The sequence below is a fragment of the Lithobates pipiens genome, unplaced genomic scaffold, assembly GCF_037356315.1.
Source record: "Lithobates pipiens isolate NorthernLeopardFrog02 unplaced genomic scaffold, aLitPip1_a1.2 Scaffold_8, whole genome shotgun sequence".
Lineage (NCBI taxonomy): Eukaryota > Metazoa > Chordata > Amphibia > Anura > Ranidae > Lithobates > Lithobates pipiens.
This window is the reverse complement of record NW_027507903.1, coordinates 492,357,600-492,376,893: the sequence shown is the minus strand read 5'-3', so window position 1 is coordinate 492,376,893 and position 19,294 is coordinate 492,357,600. Positions and strand designations below refer to the sequence as shown.

General features: G+C 45.4%; 1 protein-coding gene across 3 annotated transcripts in view; it reads right to left on the bottom strand.

Moving 5' to 3' along the window:
- LMNTD1 (lamin tail domain containing 1) overlaps positions 1-19,294 on the bottom strand; it is a 213,294-nt gene that overhangs the window by 168,195 nt on the left and 25,805 nt on the right. For all 3 annotated transcript variants that reach the window (XM_077469094.1, XM_077469095.1, XM_077469096.1), the window contains exon 4: positions 6,343-6,531. In XM_077469094.1, coding sequence (XP_077325220.1) covers positions 6,343-6,531 — 189 coding nt within the window. The remainder of the gene's footprint in view (positions 1-6,342; positions 6,532-19,294) is intronic.

Here is a 19,294-nt window from a genome sequence, read left to right as displayed (position 1 = left end):
GGCTTTACTTTCCATCACCCTGAAGGTTAACACTTTATTCCCCATTCCCATTCACCAAAGGAGCACACTCTTATGCCCCATACACACAATCAGATTTTCCAGCAACAAATGTTGAATGTGAGCTTGTTGGCGGAAAGTCCGACCGTGTGTATGCTCCATCGAACATTTGTTGTCGGTCTTTCCGCCAACAAATGTTGGCTAGCAGGTTCTCAAATTTTCCACCAACAAATTTTTGTTGTCGGACTTTACGATCGTGTGTACACAAGTCTGTCGCATAAAAGTCCACGCATGCTCGGAATCAAGTACGTGCTGGAAGCGATCGGTCTTGTAAAACTAGCATTTGTAATGGAGATTTTACGTACTTCTTGTACGTCACTAGATTTGTAATTGTTGGTCAACATTACAGTTCTCCAATAGTGACATGGACAACTTGCTACCACATACATATACTAATACCCCTTCTCTTTTCTGTACACTACATGCTAGACTTGGGCTAGGCTATAGTGGGCGCTCATACCGTTAGTTTGTGGTCTTTTCCAACTGGTACTGACATGGCTCCAACTATACTGTCCCACTTTAGGGTCCTGCCAAGGGGTAACCTCACTCTAAAGGCCAATACACACGATCAGACTTTTTGACAACAAACATGAAAATTAGCTGTTTTAAGGCAACATCCGACCGTGTGTACGCTCCTTTGGACAAACTTTTTTCGGTTTTCATCTGACTTTTGTTGGCTATACGAATGGACAAACTTTTCAACAACATAAGTCCGATGGAGCAAAGTCCAATCGTGTGTAGAGAAACCCATCGGACTTTACAAACACGCATGCTGAGAACCAATGCAAAAGATCAGACAACAATACAGAAGTTGACCAAAGGTGGAGGTAAAGAGCAGAAACCCCACGTGATTTGGTGAAAGTTGGCTGAAAAAAATCCAATCGTGTGTATGCTTAACAAGTTCAGGGCCAACGCCCTTTGTACAAAAGTCCACAGGAAAGTTTGTAAGTCCGATCGTGTGTATGAGGCTTTATTCTGGCTCTACAACTCACATGTATGGCCTTTCCAACTCCTAGGACCAACAAACTACCAACAACTATCTATAATTCCATTACGGGAAGCACCACAGGCCAAGAAGGGCAGAATTACCACAATGCATCAACACCTGATTCACTGGATAATATTAACCTGTTAGGCTGGATTCACACCTATGCATTTTTAGTGCTTTTTGCATTTTGCAGATTTGCACTACAGAACTTGTTCCATAGGAAACAATGTTAAATGGACTGTAGTGCAAATCTGCAAAATGCAAAAATCATTAAAAAATGCAGGTGTGAATCCAGCCTTAGTAAAGATCCCAACTGACTTTTAAGACACCTGCTCACACGTGGAGGAGTGTGTATGTGAATTTTCATTTCCATATCCCCTAGACAGAAGACATGCAGCTAGCCCACCCAGTGTGAATGCAGCCCCACTGCAAGGGAAAATTTTCAGGTTACCCAGAGTAAGGCATGAGGATCATAAAGTCTTGACCCTTGTTATATCATACTGTCACTTGTCACACGGAACTTGGCGAAGTTCCGCTGAGAGTTTATTTTGCAGATGCTTGTTTGCACCATTCTGCATTATTGCGTTTGGGGAATATAGGTCATTGTTGTCGAACAATTGCGTAGTATTATCTGTGCGTGTGAAGTCCCACACACGTGGGCTTTAAGAATAACACTGAAATGTGCAGCCTGAGAACACAACGAAACATTTGCAAATTCCTGAAATACTGTGCGCCCTTCATGAATAGGCCTCTTTATCCCGAGAAGCTACTAAGATGTACAGTACATGTCCTTCGCTTTCTGCCAGTGGCTTATAGTAGCCATACACATAACAATAAATAGGCAATTACTGATTCAGTTTGTAGCCAATGATCTCAATGAACTATTGTTCGGCACATCATACAAAAAAGATCTAGGTGTTTAATATATTCAATTTTCCTTTTACTTATACAGTTCTTCTCATTACATATGGTCTACTAACCTTTATCTTACAGATCATATACGCTGACACTGGATATGTTTCCTGATAGACAAGTGTGTTCATGTGTGATTAAAGCACGCTTTTAGCACAGACATCTCACTTTATAAATTATTTATCCAGAAATGGGTTCTGTAACCTACGTGCTAGTTAAAGGATCGGTCCACCTTAAGGCCTGGTTCACACCAGTGCATTTTCAGTTTTGCCGAAACACCTTACAGTCCATTTAACATGATTTCCTATGGGTCACATTCAAATCTCTGCAATTTCCAAGTTTTTTGGAAAGGGTCAGGGACTTTTTTGCCTGCAGCAGGTTGAGTTTTTGCTTCCATAGATTTAAAACGTAGCAGAAACAGATCAAAATCGCAGCGCTTTTGTTTTTGATGTGTTTCCGCTGCGTTTGTGCTGGTTTCTTGCGTGACAACAGACACCTTCCGAATGCATTCAAAAACACCACCCCCCCCCCCACACACACACACACAAAACGCATCAGGAAAACACATCAACTGCAGCCCGCATAGACGTGAACCTAGCCTAAGGTGATATTTTAGTTAGAAGTGGATCCTGATGGGTTGAGTCAGGCCCTGGTTTATTATATGTCCTGAATATTGCAACAGGGAGGTCTCCCTGGTGTATTAACATGCGTTATGACATGGGTTAACTTGCACTGCATTAAGGCAGCCCATTAAAATGAACAGGCTGCCAATGCACCCTAATGTTCACTGAAACACACTGGGTAGATCAGAGAGCCTATAGAGTAGAGCGGGCTGTGGCTGTGTCCGTCCTGCATATGTAGAGAGGACACAAACCTGTCATTCGCCCACTTTGCTCATTGTGGCCCGCAACTGGTTGCCAAGTCGCTAAAGTGGTCTTCGCTCTTCAAAAGGTTGGGCACCCCTGCAGTAGAACATGTGTTAAAACATTGCAAAAGTCCAAACAGACCCTTAATCCCAGCACTTTTCCTGTCCTGCAAATTTTGGGATTCAGGGACTCAGCATAGTGATGGTGGGAACCTCTTATAATGGGCACAGCAGTTGTAATGTACTGATTTAGGAACTCAGCACAGTGATGGTGGGAACCAATCATAATGGGCACAGCAGGTGTATGGATTCAGGAACTCAACACAGTGATGGTGGCAGTGGCGTCGCCGGGGGGGGGGGGGGGGGCTGACAGTAGCTGAAGCCCCGGATGGGTCCTCAAAAAGCCCCGAGTCTCGGATGGGCACTGTTCTATTATTAGCCCTGAGTGCCGCTGCCGAGTGGGGACCGATCTGATTCCGAGCTCCGCTGAGTGCGGCAGAGTCACTTAGCAGGTCCCGCCTTCTGGAGCCTGCAGCGCCTATGATGGACGTCCCACTGGTCCAATGGTGGGGCCGTGGGACTTGTGATGTGCATCATAGGCTCTGCAGGCTCCAGAAGGCAGGAATTGCAATGCGGCCACTGCGCCACATCGATCCCAGCTCGGCATTCGGGCAGGCGGCTCTCCTCTGGCTCCACAGCTGAACTGAGCTGCAGGACACATGAAGTCTGTCTCCTGGTCAGGTAGGTCAGTGTGTGTATGTCAGGTAGGGTAGGTCAGCCTATGTTAGGTAGGTAGGTCAGTGTATGTCAGGTAGGAAGGTCAGTGTGTGTATGTCAGGTAGGTAGGTCAGTGTATCAGGCAGGTGAGTTTAGTTGTCAGCATTGATGGGCACCGGTAATCTAGGCAGCAGCCAGCAAGTGAGCTTACCCCCCGCCATATAACCCCAACCAAAAACCCTGCGCCACTACCACCACCGCCCCACCCCATGCTGGCCTTGGACTTCGGGCTGAAGCCCCTGGTCTTTTTGCCACCTAGAAACTCCCCTGGATGGTGGGAACCCCTCATAATGGGCACAGAAGGTGTACTGATTCAGGAACTCAGCACAGGGATGGTGGGAACCCCTCGTAATGGGCACAGAAAGTGTACCGATTCAGGAACTCGGCACAGAGATGGTGGGAACCTCTCATAATGGGCACAGCAGGTGTGCTGACCTGGGAACTCAGCATAGTGATGGTGGGAACCCCTCAGAATGGGCACAGCAGATGAGCAGGCTCATGAACTCAGTGCAGGAATCTCAGGAATAGAGATATATAAGATACTGTCAGATGATTCAACTCCCCAGCAAATGCCCTAAACTGAAATATCAGCGTTGGGTGAAGTGAAGTGACCCTTTAAGGCAGAACACTATGCAAATATTTAAATAAAACAGCTTTTCGGCCAGGTATCTATTCATTCGAAATATTTAAATGTATTTCTAAATACTGCTGCTGAAAATGTCCGAAATCTTTCCTTAAATCATCTTCTCACAGTCTCCCACACAGCAGAACTAGGCAAAGTGGGTGGGTCTGCATGGTGCTATTCAGAATACTAATGCCGCGTACACACGAGCGGACTGTATGGCGTACTTAGTCCGTCGAAACACATTTCAACGGACAATCCGCTCGTGTGTGGGCTTCAGCGGACTTTTTCAGCGTGCAGTCCGGCGTACTAAGAATTTCGGATTTTTCAAAATTCTGTCCGTCGTACTTTGGTTTCAGCGGACAGTACGGTCGTCAGTATGCTAGTTCGACGGACTAAGAATGGCGCATGCCCAGAAAGGATTTACACGGCGGAAGGGTGCTTTGCTGTGTCTTGGACTTCCTATTTCTAGTCCCGTCGTACGTGCTGTACACGTCATCGCGCAAGCTTTCGACGGACTGTTTGGGTATCCGTGTGTGGTCAAGTCCGTTCAGTGGAAAGTATGACGGACTGTCCGTCGGATTGTATGACGAACTAAGTACGCCATACAGTCCGCTCATGTGTACGCGGCATAATATCTTTCAGGCACTGGGAAATAGAGGGTGAGCTTTTAGTAGGAGGAGAGGACTAATATTGATCTTCATTTCTAGTCAAATTAACAGACAAGGAGGACAATAGTGAAAAGTGGTGCCTTCTTCATGGCAGTGCTACCTGGCAAGGAATGTGAATCCCAGGACTAGCTGAGCAGCACTTAATAAAAAAAAATAACAAGAAATGCAGTTTATATAGGTGTATTTAGCTGTTTGGCTTGATCTGCTTGATCCTTGTTGTATCTTCTGACAGTGTGTTCAGTATGAAACTTTACTTTTGTCAGATCAATAGACAGATTTGGGATTATAATGTGCATACCAAAAGTAGAGAAAATTGAGTACTGTCCGTGATACTTTTTTTATTTGCACTAACAAACAATTTTTTGAAGAAAAGGACATACCCCAAAAGCTTGTCCTGAAAAATTGTATGTTATAGTGCAAATAAAAAAAAGTATCACGGACAGTACTCAATTTTCTCTGTCACAATTGCACTAATACGGCTACAATCACATTAAGTATACTGAAGGTAGAATTCATGTTACTGACATTTGTTTATTTGGGGCCAAGACAGGGTCACTTGTGAGGGAGACAAGTTAATGTGACAGTTCACAGAGTGTCTTCCTTATCTTGGACAATGCCTCTTCTAGTGGGTGGTGGGGTTATCTCCTGTCACCTTCATCTCCTGGCCCACACACATATAGCAGAGCAGCTTAGAGTGCCACTAATCTGCTCCTGTCAATGGCTATAACTGGACAATGGCTGGACAATGGCTGTATGGCATTTCTCAGAGCACGTTTCCTACTGGAGACAACAAAGAAAATCATGCCCACGTATAGTGTGCAGAAATTGACACTTGTAGTCAGGGCCGTGACAAGGGGTGGGCAGGAGGGGTAGCTGCCCTGGGAGCAATGGTTTATTGCAGGGATGTGGGCACCCTGACACTAACCCTAAGGGAGGGGGGGCACAGTTTGGCATCTTTGCCCTGGGCATTGGATGGCCTTGTCCAGGTATTGCTTGTAGTTGCCATTGAAAGCCTGTGTGATAGGGTGACAATGCAGGGGCACAATGAGGAAACAGGGGCAGAACATTATCTCCCTATTATAGGAAGGGCCTGAATAAGGGCGATCATGGCAGAATAAACAGGTATTATAATAAAGGCTGCAAAAAAAAAAAAAAAAAGACTGATTGACTTTTGAAATTATGTCAAATGAAATGTTAAAGCTTAATGGAGATTTTAGGGAATGGGTTTACATCTACTGCAATGCCATTCTGTGACATGTACAGTATTTTATGGACAATATATCCTTAAAAATTTATATTTTCTATAGTATATTATTATATATTATACAGTATATTTATATTATTGTATATTATAATATAATTGTATATGGATAATATATTCAGCAAAGTCTATATTATGTTGTGTGCCTGGTAGTAGTAGTCTCAGCTGGAGAGGCGATGGGTGTCTTACTTTGTCTGGGCCATGATAATATTCCCTTGCAGCTCCCTCAGTTCTTGCTTGGCCAGGTCCAGCCGTATGGATGGAGCTATTGCAGAACCTTTTAACGACTGGATGTCGGACTCCTGCTGCGCCACAACCAGCTGTAAGGCTCGGGCTTCTTCATCTTTCTTTAGAATGTCTTTGCTCATCTCCAAAATTCTGCAATGGAAGAGACAACAAGAGATTTAACAAACATTTCTCACCATCGTTTTGATCAATTTCAAAATATCGAATAGAGAAATAATGCCAATCGATCAGGAAACTCTCACCGCATTTCAGCTGCTTGTGTGCCTTATGGCATAATTGATTAATTCTAAAGCTATATCATTAATTTGTGTACTTTTTTAAAATAAACTGTTAAACATTAGAAAAAATGGAAGGGACGTCAGTGAATTTACCTTTTTTTTGTGGCATTGAATGATCATTTCAGACATATGATTAATTAAAGGGGTTGCAGACCCTCATAATTAAAAAAAAAAAAATTCAAATTACAAACATGCACAGAGCAGCCCTGATCATCTTCTTCTGGATTGCACTGCCAGGACTTCTGGCTTCTCCTCATCATCGGGTGCCCCTATGTAAAGCCGCTTTCTTTGGGGGCACCTGTGCGCTCTTGCTCCCGAGTCCCGCTGTTGAGTCCATTGGCATAGACAGCAGAACTCGGCCCTGCCCCTGCTCCAATGTCACTGATTTAATTGACAGCAGCGGCTGCTGCTGCTATCAATCTATCCAATGAGGAGAGAGACAGCAGCTAGAGCCGCTATGCTCGTGCACATCACTGGATCGGATCGGGCTCGCGTAAGAAAAAGGGGATGTCTGGGGGGAGCATTAAAGCGAAAAACCTTGAGGCTTTACAACCACTTTAACCACTTCAGCTCTGGAGGATTTTACCCCCTTCACGACCAGGCCATTTTTTTGCTAGTTGGCACTGTGCTATTTTAACAGGCAATTACACATTTATGCAACACTGTACCCATATGAAATGCATTCAATTTTTGTCACACAAATAGAGCTTTCTTTTGGTGGTATTTGATTACCACTGGGATTTTTATTTTTTTATTACATAAATGAAAAAGACCAGACATTTTTGAAAAAAAATATGTATTTTTACGTTCTGCTATAAAACATATTTAATAATTTTTTTTTTTTTTTTTTTTTTTAGAAAATCAAATTTCTGCACAAATGTAGGCCAAAATGTATTCTGCTGCATGTTTTTGGGGAAATAAATCCAATAAGCATATATTGTTTAATTTGTGTGAAAGTTAATAGTGTCTACAAATGATAGTATATATACACTGGAATTTTTTTTTTTATACTATTAATGGCAGCCATCAGTGGCTTGTAGTGGGACTGTGATCGCTCGCCAGAAACCCCCAGAAACAGGCAGCAACGTACGGATACGTCACTGTGCCTGTAGGAGCTGCCCTGTTGCAGTATAATGTATGTACTGCGACGGGTCAGTAAGCAGTTAAAATGTAAAAAAACTGATATGTGCACTGCCCACCATGCACATTACTATTCATAACCGATTTAAAAATGAGTGACCACAGAACCTCATACTCCCCACATGGTTGACTATTCTTCCATATCAATCACACACATTGACTTAGACTTTACTTTTTAGATATTCAGTCCATACTTACACATGGTGAGGGGGCCATAAGGGTTTATGCCTGATAAAACAAACTTTTTTTTGTTCAGAATCTTAAATTGGGTTCTGTACCGGGTCCTGGAAGCTTTGTAGAGCATTGGGTGAGATAAAGCCTCCTTTTCTATGTCCAGAGCTTACCTGGTATCCAGATCTCTCTCTCTTTCCTGTCTGCTGCTGGGTGAAAAGGCTGACTGCTGACAGAACACTGAAAAGGTATAAATACTGCCTATTTGTTTTGGGAAACTCATTAGAAGACATACTGTTAGTTGGGAATTGGCCTGAGTTTAGTTAATGGCTTGAATGAGCAGAGGTTTTGTTAGTTTTAGGCCCCTTTCACACCGAGACGGTTTTCAGGCGCTACAGCGCTAAAAATAGCACCTGTGTAGCGCCTGAAAAAACCATCCCATTTCACATCAAATTTCATTTTGGATCGGTGCGCTAGCAGGACGGTGAAAAAAGTCCTGCTAGCCGCATCTTTGGAGTGGCGAAGGAGCGGTGTATTAACCGCTCCTAAACCGCTCCTACCCATTGAAATCAATGGGACAGCGCGGCTATACCGCCGGGCGGTTTTAACCCCCGCTGGGCGGTTTTAACCCTTTTTCGGCCATTAGCGGGGGTTAAAACCACCCCGCTAGCGGGCGCATACTGCCGCTAAAATGACGGTAAAGCGCCGCTAAAAATAGCGGTGCTATACCGCTGACGCACGCACCACCCCAGTGTGAAAGGGGCCTAATGCTATGGACTTGCTGTACACAGCCCAATTTTTATATCATTATAATTCTTTTTTTAAAGGAACACTTTGTTGGCATCTTTAAAAAGTAAAAAAAAGTACTGCTACTAAAAAAGTCCTTTTGGTCATTGCTAAAACAACATGGAGCAATGAGGTCATGGGCGTTTGTGTTTTCCCTTGTCATCATATGGAACAAATGTTCTACAGATTATGACTTTTTTTTTTATCAATCCCCTTTCCCTTGTTCCATGTGATAGCCAACAGGAAGTCACCTGCATCCTGTCTGAGAATAGCATGTCACTTCCCTCCCCTTTCCTTCTCCAAACACTTTTATAATTTTTATCATTTCAACAATACTTTAATATGCATAGACTCCTTTGTCTCGGTTTGCACTAATGCGATGTGGGAACCAGCGTGATTCCTGTTCAGGTTCCCGCATCATATCTAACTCACAGGCAGTTCACACTGCTCTCTGCAAACGGCTGCAGGTGTCAATAGAAAGTTAGGGCCGGTTCACACAGGGGGCGATGCGAGGCGACACCGACTTGCCTCGCCGCGACCTGCCGCGACCTCAGCGGCGACTTGCAAATGACTTCTGTATAGAAGTCAATGCAAGTCGCCCCGAGGTCGCCCAAAAGTAGTACAGGAACCTTTTTTCTGAGTCGGAGCGACTCGAGTCGCTCCTTTCAGAACGGTTCCATTGTACAGAACGGGGGCGACTTGTCAGATCGCGGCACGGCAATTTGTGTCGCCTCGTGTCGCCCCCTGTGTGAACCGGCCCTTAATGACACCCTCAAATCGGTTTGCAGAATGCAGCAGAACACCGTGCAAACTGTGGAATTGGATCGCATAGGTGTTGACACCATATGAGCCGATTCCAGTGCAGACAAAAAAAAAAAAGGACCCTGCACCATTTTGATTCAAATTCAATGCGATTTCAGCCATACAAACTGTACGGCTGAATTTGCATCGCACAGACATCGCATTTGATGTGCACAGCAATGCGGTGTGAATCACATATGTGTGAACCCAGTCCAATTTAAAGAAGGACCCTGGTATAATTAAAGGACAGCCTTTTTTTTTTTTATAAGGGGTAAGTACAGCTGAAAATATAATGCTAGTTACACATGGCACCCGATGAGGGGGTCATATGTATAACAATACATAACTGATCACAGATTCAATAACTGCAAACAATCTTGTTATCAAAAATTATTATTGGCATAGCAAAAAAAGTTGGTAAAATACAGTAAGGCCTCGTACACATGGTACGAAAATCAGAAAAGTCTGAAGACGAGCTGCTTTGGATTGTTAGTACGGTGCATTCGAAGGGCGATTTGACTTAAGCCTTGTACAACGATCGGATTTTCAGACGAGAATTGTGTGATGACAGGCTGTTGGCGGAATATCTGACTGTTTGTACGCTCCATCGGACAATTGTTGTCGAATTTTCCGTGGACAAATGTTGGTTAGCGGGTTTTAAAATTTTCCGTGGACAAATGTCGGTTGTTGGATTTTCCGAGCGTGTGTACACAAGTCTGTCGGACAAAAGTCCAAAGTACAAACACGCATGCTCGGAAGCAAGGATGAGCAAGAAGCAGTCGGTCTTGTAAACTAGCGTTCGTTAATGGGGTAATTAACATTCGTGCCATGGCAAATTATGAAATCTCGAATTGCAGCGCACATGCTCTTCTTCTTTAATGGGATAATAATGAAGCTGCTTTGCTGGAGACACTGATGGAGTTATTGCAAACTCATTTTCAAAGGTTTCTTTTTCTAGTGATCAAGAATAATATGATTATGGCTTTTTTCTTTTTTTTCTTTGGGCAAGTTACCACACCACCCGTAGTTTTTAAGATCAAAGATAAAACTATGTTGGTGTCTCTTGTTAATTTTACATTGTATTTTTTAAAATGTAACTGCCTACTCCCAAACTGTCATTTGAAGTAAAACACATAGCCAAGTATTATTCCCCAAAAATTTTTTATTGTGCATTAAAAAAAGAAAACAAAAAAATTAGACGTGCTATCTGCCAGTAGAACTTTAACAAAAAGTGCATTGTATGCATCCAAAAATATAGAAAATATACCAAATCAACTCTTTACTATTCAACCAAAAAATAAAATAAAAGCCTCATGTATGTGTCCTGCTTCTTAATATAGGGGGTCAGCAATGTCAACAGTTGGTGAAAGCAGGTGTCTGCCATCCGGAGGTAATTCCAGAATATTCTCCTGGAGCTCCCACAGCAATGGCATATGACATAATTGGTCACGATAAAGCAACCAATTTTTGGTCCAAGAACTCCATCTCCTCCTGTTCCTGGATTGGACATTGGTCAAAGCAATAACACCAAGGCCAATAATAAATAACATGTTATCTCCTCCGATTCTGCAACATGTCTGGTTGACGAACGGCCGTTCAGGAACGAACTGAGAAGCAGAAAATGAAAAGCGCAAATCAACACTCACCAAACTTCTACTAACATAAAATTAGCAGAAGGAGCCCAAAGGGTGGTGCTAAAGAGCTGAAAAACACGTAGTATGTCACTACGTTTGTGTTTGTTGGCCAATAATTCCTTGCTGTTTGTAGGCGAGACAAAATTCAGGCACACGCCTTTGGACAAAAGTCTGAGGTTTTGTCTGCGGAAAATCTGATTGTGTGTATGAGGCCTAAGATCTCCCTGACATAATTCCCAACTCAGTTTCTGTCCACCTGGGAGCTTTCCCAACTTTCTGAGATGGGAATGAGGGATACCTATTAGCAAAAGTACGTAGGCATAGGACATATCCCCTGCTATGCCCCCCTTAAAGGAGAATTGTTAAAAAAAAATATTGTTGCTTCTTTTTACCACTACTATTCCTTTATATTATATTTTAGAGTTTACAAAAGCAGCAACTTAGAAATCGTAAGAAAGGTTACTGGAAAACACTTTTTGAAAGATAAATAGTGAATTTTATAGATCAGACCAAAATGAGAGATAAATGAGGAGGAAAGAGGGACAGAGGGACTTTGTTCCAAATCAGGTACAGTCCTTCAAAATCAGGGATAGTTGGGAGCTATGGCTTTGGGTGTTCCAGTATCTCCTGTTATATCCTCCATAATATAAAATATAAAATGAATCAAGCGGGTGCGGCACCTTGATGTTTAGGCAGGGCTGCTGCGTAACGTGGCTACGTTACGTGCACCTTTCCTATAGCCAGAAGCGGCCGGCAGACGTTGTTTGTATACAGAGCAAACTTTTTAACCTACTAATGTGAGTAGTTTTTTGACATTTAAATAAAATATTGGTTTGAACGTACTACACCATGGATGTGTTTCTCCCTCTAATGCATATACTAATGGAGACAGTATAAACTGAAGAGTGAACATCTCCCCAGCACACCAGCAGCAGAGGCCAGATAGCAGCACAGTGGCTCATACTGTGAAAGCGCACCCAACCCCATAGGGGTATAAGTTCTGGTGAGAGCATTCACATTACTACAGCACTGAGTGGCGCACCGGGGACAATTGTTTTCGCTATATTGAAGATTAGCACTTTTCTGCACCAGTCACTTTATTTTATGTCACTGCTATCCAAGACATTATTATATGGGACATTCTTAGTGATCCTAGGATGCGTCTTTGAAAGTTTTCCCACGTGCAATGATGTTGACATAATTATTTTTTTTTTGTATAACATTTCTGAATGAATTTTGGGCATTGTCATATGAAAGTATATGAATTCAACACAGCAGTGTTAACACACATCTCACACATCAATTAGTATTTTATTAACTCTATAATGTTTAAATAATAATTCAACACTGTGTCACAATTTTCACATGTCCTGCACATAGACCATTAATCAGTGTGACACTATTTATTTTCTCACAGATACACCAGGCACAAAATTTGGGTTTAGCGCCATAATTTACCATTTATATCCTTTAAATGCTGTTAAATTTAGTTGCCAGGTGATAGTTGCCTTGGCCTATTGTCAGGAGATCAATTGATTTCTCCCTAATCCTGGACTTGCTGCAATTTTCTCTTTTTTCACTAGGTGACACCGTAGCTGGTGACATTAGATAGGACAAGGGCATAGCAAGGACAGATTAGGAGTGAATGGGGTGTCTCAGCCAATGGGAAGGGATTTTCATTGGCCTTCTGGAAGAGCCTATTTATTTAGGTGGAGTCAGGTGATTGGAGGTTTTGTGTCACCTGGACGGCTGTCTGAGTGGACGTGTGTCATTCTGCTCAGGGCCGCTAGGCCATAAGCCTGAGTTCTATCCTGGGGACATCTGGCTGCTAGGCTGTCTGAGGGCCTATCCAGAAGCAGGAGAGCAGCGTAGGGTTGGGACTGCGGGCTGGTAGTCCAACCAGAAGTAATGGTTGGTTCTGCTGGCCAGGAAATCAGTTGTGGTTGGAGGTAGAGGGGAAGCTTTCACCACTAAGGACCCATCCACATTTCAAGCCCTCTTGAAATCCAACAGAAATTTGGAGCATACTGCTATATTTGTATCAAGATATAGGCATTAATTTAGTCTTCGCCTATTTTCTTAAATTTATAATTCATTTATATCTATATACAATTTGATCTCACTAATGGGACCTTGTCTTGATTAATATATTTAAGCTGGTGTATAACAACATCATCATCCATAGGGAACCTCCTACCCCTCATACTGATACCTTGCTCTATCATTGAGATCCACTAAAGAATTTTATTCTTAGGTAGGTATTTAAAGATTGAAGTAATATTTTCATTATTTTCAATATTTTAGTAATTCAGCCCTGTACGGGGCCCTTTGGACCCTTAATATTTAAGCACTAGTGGGCAACTGTCCGTTTTATTTATCTCCTGCAGCCACTAGTTGGTGATTTCTATGATCGGTCTGCTTCCTATACTAAGAAGGCTTCCCTAATCGATTGCCATGGTAGGGTTTTGGCCAGGGGTAGGTACCTTTATGAATTTATTCTATTCAAAAAAAAGTTTTTCTTATCATTTCCTTAATATATCGATCTGTTGTTAATATGGGAGGTATCGGCTGCACCACATTTCGAGCTTCATTTTACAGTTCTGTTTTGTTTTGTCTACAGTGATTTTTGTTGCAACCACTTGACGTTGAATATTGGCTCCCCTGAAGAAGCCTTTGTTGAGGCGAAACATGTTGGGACTCTAGCCTATTAGCCAAACACAACCTCAATCAAATTGAATGATTGAACATGGATACTCAATCCTGAATTATCAATGTGGTTTATTTGTCACCCTAAATACCTCTTCTGCATTTTAAAGAATTGTATTTAATTAAATAATAAATTTTTCTATTTTTATCATATGTTATATTATTCTCTCTCTCTTCTTACCCCTAAATTGGGGATCCCATTTATATATATTCTCTTTAAAAATAAGTGTTTTGCACTGCAATAATCCCGTCTCTTCCTCCTTTATCTCTCTATTCAACTAACTTGGGATGAGGTGCCTCAATATTTTTCACTGCTCTGCCTGTTCCTTTTTCTTTTCGCCTTAAGGACCCATCCACCTTGTTACCGGAGATCGCTGTGAGTACGCTGAGGCCAGTACCAGAGCAGACTTCTCACCAGCTAGGGACGGTGAAGAAGTGGGAAAACTTCAGCAAGTTTCCCAGCAGGACCAGCAGACCCAGCAGGACAGCAGAAGTGACGCTTGCGGAGCATGTGAGTGCCAAGCCAGGGACCTAGCATGTTGGCAGGGGTGAGAATTGAAATGTATCTGTGAGTGCCAAGCCAGGGACCCAGCAGGCAAGCGGGGTGTGACGCTTGAGGGAGATACTGAGTGCTAACAGTGGAAGAGCCCAGGGGATCCAGTGGCTATTGGATCTGATGTCTAGTGAGGGAGACTGGGAGCTCATTGAGTGAAGACCCACAGTGAGTGATTGTGGGGTAAGCTGAGAACTGTTTGTGTTGCAAATAGTTGGATACAATTACAGTTAGTAACTTCTACAAGATTGTTGCCATAGGAGACAGCGCCCTACCTATACAGAAGTGTTGTCTGGCTGGTGGCATTCACCTGTATGACTGCCTACCTATAGAAGTCTCAGAGTCTGCCAATTAACATTGCATCTACCTAAGTGTCCTGGCCCTAACCCTCTCTCCCACAGTTCTGTTTAAGAGACAATAAATCTCTTTGCATTCAAAAAAGTGTCTGGCACCCACCCTTTTCATCCTGCATTAAAACCACCATGCCTTGTAACCCACTCTACACAGAAGGATGTCTTTGACATGGCATTGCTAGGTCTGCAAAAGATCTGGGGCTAGAGCCCATAGCAGCGGTCACCAACCTTTTTGCAGGCCTGCGGGGGGGGGGGGGGGGGGGTGGTAAGTCATATTTCATATTCCATGATACTGGCAAGGATGCTTCCTTTTCTAAGTAGGTATCCTGAGAGGGCGGCGGTACGGGTGCTAGCGGTGGGGTTTCAGGACGGCTTTAGGGTTCCCTGTTCAATGCCAGCGGTGCCGCTGGTGGCGAAAAACTTGAAGTCGGCGTTGCAGCATCCGGGGGTTGTGGACGACAGGCTACAAAAGGAGGCGGCGCTCGGGCTAATGGGGGGCCGTTCGGGGCGAAGTCTTGGCCCGACTTGGTGGTTTCCCCATTGGGGGTGGTCTCCAAGAAGGAGGTGGGAAAATTTTGCCTCATCCATCACCTGTTGTTTTCAAAAGGGGGCTCAGTAAACGATTTTATTGACCCCGAGGTGTGCACGGTGTCCTACACATCGTTTGACACAGCAGTCCGGTGGGTGCGGCTGTATGGTCAAGGGGTGCAGATGACCAAAGCCGATGGAATCAGCATTCCGGCAGCTCCCGGTTCATCCTGATAGCTTTCGGCTGTTGGGGGGCCACTGGGGCGAAAAATGTTATGTGGATATGTGCCTACCGATAGGTTGCTTGATTTCGTGTGCGTACTTCGAGACATTTAGCTCCTTTTTGGAATGGGTGGTGAGGGACGTTTCAGGCCTGGAGTCGGTTATCCATTATTTGGACGACTTCCTCTGTGTGGGCCCGCCTACCTCCGCTGTGTGTGCGATTCTGCTGTCTACGTTGCAGCACATCGCAGGCAGGTTTGGGGTCCCCTTGGCGGCGGATAAGACGGAGGGTCTGACGTCGGAGCTGAGTTTCCTGGGGATCGTGATCGATTCCCAGGCGATGGAGTGTCGGCTGCCTGGGAACAAGTTGGAGGAGTTGCAGCGGGAGATCAGGGATATTCAGGGCCGGCGTAAGGTTCAGTTGCGGACGTTGCAGTTGCTCCTGGGTAAGCTGAACTTCGCTTGTCAGATCATTCCCATGGGAAGGATTTTCTGTGGGCGGTTGTCGGTGGCTACGGCGGGGTCAGCGTTCCGACTCACTTTGGCCGCATACACACGGGCGGACTGTCCGCCCAACTAGGTTCGTCAAACAGTTTGACAAACAGTCCGTTCAAAATTAGCATGAACGGACTTGACCACACACGACGAACGAACAGTCCGCTGAAAACTTGCGCGATGACGTGAACGGCACGTACGACGGGATGAGAAATTCGGCGTCCGATACACTGCAATGCAACCTTCGCCGTGTAAATTCTTTCTGAGCATGCGCGAGACTTAGTTTGCCGAACAAGCCTACACGCGAGCGGACTGTCCGCTCAAACCAAGTTTCAGCGGACAGTCTTACGGAAATTCCGTCAGACTGTCCGCTGAAACTGTCCGCTGAAGCCCACACATGAGCGGACTGTCCGCTGAAACACTGTTCAGCGGACAAAGTTGGACGAACAGTCTGCCCGTGTGTACGCGGCCTTAGTGCGCCTGGGTAGGGACCCTAGGCAGGACTTGCAGGTTTGGCACGAGTTCTTGGCTTCCTACAATGGTAGGGCAATGTGGATGGCGGGCCCGGTTAGCAACTTTGATATGGACTTGGCCACGGGTGCGGCGGGTTCTACTGGGTATGGGGCGTTTTTCAGGGGCAAGTGGAGCGCGGGGCCTTGGCCGGAGGCATGGGAGACAGCGGGTTCCCTGGGCAATCTGGTTCTGTTGGAACTATTTCCGGTGGTGTTAGCGTTGGAGCTATGGGGGGAGGAGTGTAGGAATTTAAAGTTGCACATTAATTGCGACAACATGAGTGTTGTACAGGTGGTTAACCGCATGTCGGCTACTTCCCCTCCGGTTATACGGCTGATGCGGCAGTTAGTTTTTCGGTGTTTACAGTTGAATGTTTTTATTTACGCTGTACACATCCCGGGCATGGAAAATTAGTTGGCTGACTCCCTGTCTCGTTTTCAGTGGGACAGGTTCAGGGAGCTGGCTCCGGGCGCGGAAGCAGAGGGGGCCCCTTGCCCGGAGTGGATTTGGAGGCTGCCATTGGAATCGCCGCGGGATGGATCAGGCAGTCGGTGTGTGCGTCCACGTGGTCGGCCTACTCCAAGGTTTGGACGGAATGGTCAGGTCTGGTTCGCGAGGCAGGGGTAAGTGATCGGGGATCCGATAGGCAGCTGTTGGTGCTCTACTTTGTGGCCAGAAATATGGAGCAGGGGGTGTTGGTTTCAGTGATTGCCCGGAAACTGGCGGGTCTAACATTCATGTTTAAGTTGTTACGGGTGGAAGATTGGACTAAGGATTTCTGGGTGCGACAGGCGTTAAAAAGTTATCGCAAGCAGAACAAGACGAGGGATGCGCGGAGGCCGGTCACGTTCGCGAACCTGCAGGCGATATGTGCTCGGCTGGGGTTTGTTTGCACTTCAGATTACGAGGCGCGGCTGTTCTTTGGCTTTTTATGGTGCGTTTTGGATTGGGGAATTGGTGAGCCCGACCAAGAGGGTGGCTGGTGGTCTGCTAGATGGGGATGTATGTTTGGACGGGGACCGGGTGGGGCTCTGGCTGCGCTGGTCCAAAACGGACCAGCAGGGGAAGGGGGTGCTGGTGTCCCTGTTTGCGTTACCTGGATCCAGGGTGTGCCCCGTGGCAGCGGTTCGTGACTTTCGAAAAATGAGGCGGGGGGGGGGGTGAAGGGGCTTTCCTGTGGCATGAGGACGGGTCCTTTTTGTCCAGGTACCAATTTTTTTTTCGGTGTTCCGGAAGTGTTTGCAGGAGGTGGGTTTGGATAGCAGGGACTTTGCGTCGCACTCCTTCCGCATCGGGGCGGCCACTGAGGCTGCCCGGTGTGGGTTGGATGAGGAGGCAGTTTGCCGGATTGGGAGATGGGAATCTTGGCGTTTTTGTACGTATGTTAGGCCGCAGTTGGCGGTGGATTGAGTTGGTTTATGAAAAAAAAAATAAAAATAAAGAAGGGAACACAGGCAAACCAAAAGTGGAATTCATTTAAATAAGTGCGGGAAGGTGTGGATGGGTTTCCTATTGTGGTGGGTGCAATGGTGGTAATTGCTGGCTGGTTTTATGCTGTTGGTTTTTTCTTTTCAGATGGAGGTACGGCTTGCCTCGTCTGGATCGTGGGGCACTCCTACGTGTGTTGGGGGGCCAGGAGAGGAGACCAACGACCTGAGGGCAGGCAACTCTGTATTTCTAGGAGTGAGGCTTGCTTGAGGTGGTTGGGGATCCCGGGGATGAAGTGGGAACGTGTGTTAGGGGAGGTTGAAAGTCATGCGTTACGGGAGGGACCCCTGGCGGTGCTAGTGATCCATGCGGGGGGGGAACGACCTTGCAGTCCGGAAGGTCAGGGATTTGATTGCAGACATCAAGTCCGATTTCATGCGGCTGCAATTTAATTTTCCGGGTACGGTGGTGGTCTGGTCGGACATTGTAGCTAGGACGGTCTGGCGCTGGGCTCGTTCTGTTGAGAGCATCAATAGGACCCGTATTAGGGTCAACAAGGTGGTGGGGAGGTTCGTGGTCCAGCATGGTGGGATCATGGTTCGGCACCGGGAGCTGGAATGCAATGTGGGTATGTACCTTAGACGGGATGGGGTGCACTTATCCGATGTAGGGATTGACCTATGGTTCTTGAGATTGCAAGACGGTATTCAGAAGGCCTTTCGGGTGTGGGGTGGCCCTCAAGGTTGAAGGGGTCACCCTTTTGGGCTGTGGCGGTGTTTGTCTGGTGGTCTTTGACGGTTGGCGGTAAATTAGAGGTCATCTGATAAGGGGTAGGGGGCCCATTGCTAGTATGGGTCCCTCCGGTGTATTCCTGAACGTTGGATGGAATACCGTTATGGTTATAACTGTGGGAAGTTGTCTCTGATCGGTCACAGCTGCAGGCCTGGTTAAGTGGAAGTGGGTACCGCAGTGAGCTGGTTGTTTGGAAAAGTTATGGGTCACCATCAGAGATCACCAGACCGGGCATGTTATTCATATGCTATTCGTTATACCTGATGTTTGTTATGGTTATATATATTATTGGAGTGTTTTGAGTAATGTTAATAAAGGCTGTTATGGCCATTTTACTCCAAAGCAAGGTGTGGTCTCATCCTTCATGGTTGTGGTAAAAGGGGTGGGGGTTAGAGTAGAATGGGTAACAGGTTCAAGAAGAGGGACCGTTAGACTACCCTGGTCATCAATTCTCAGACACATATTCACTGTGTCCTTTGAAAACGCACTGCTGCG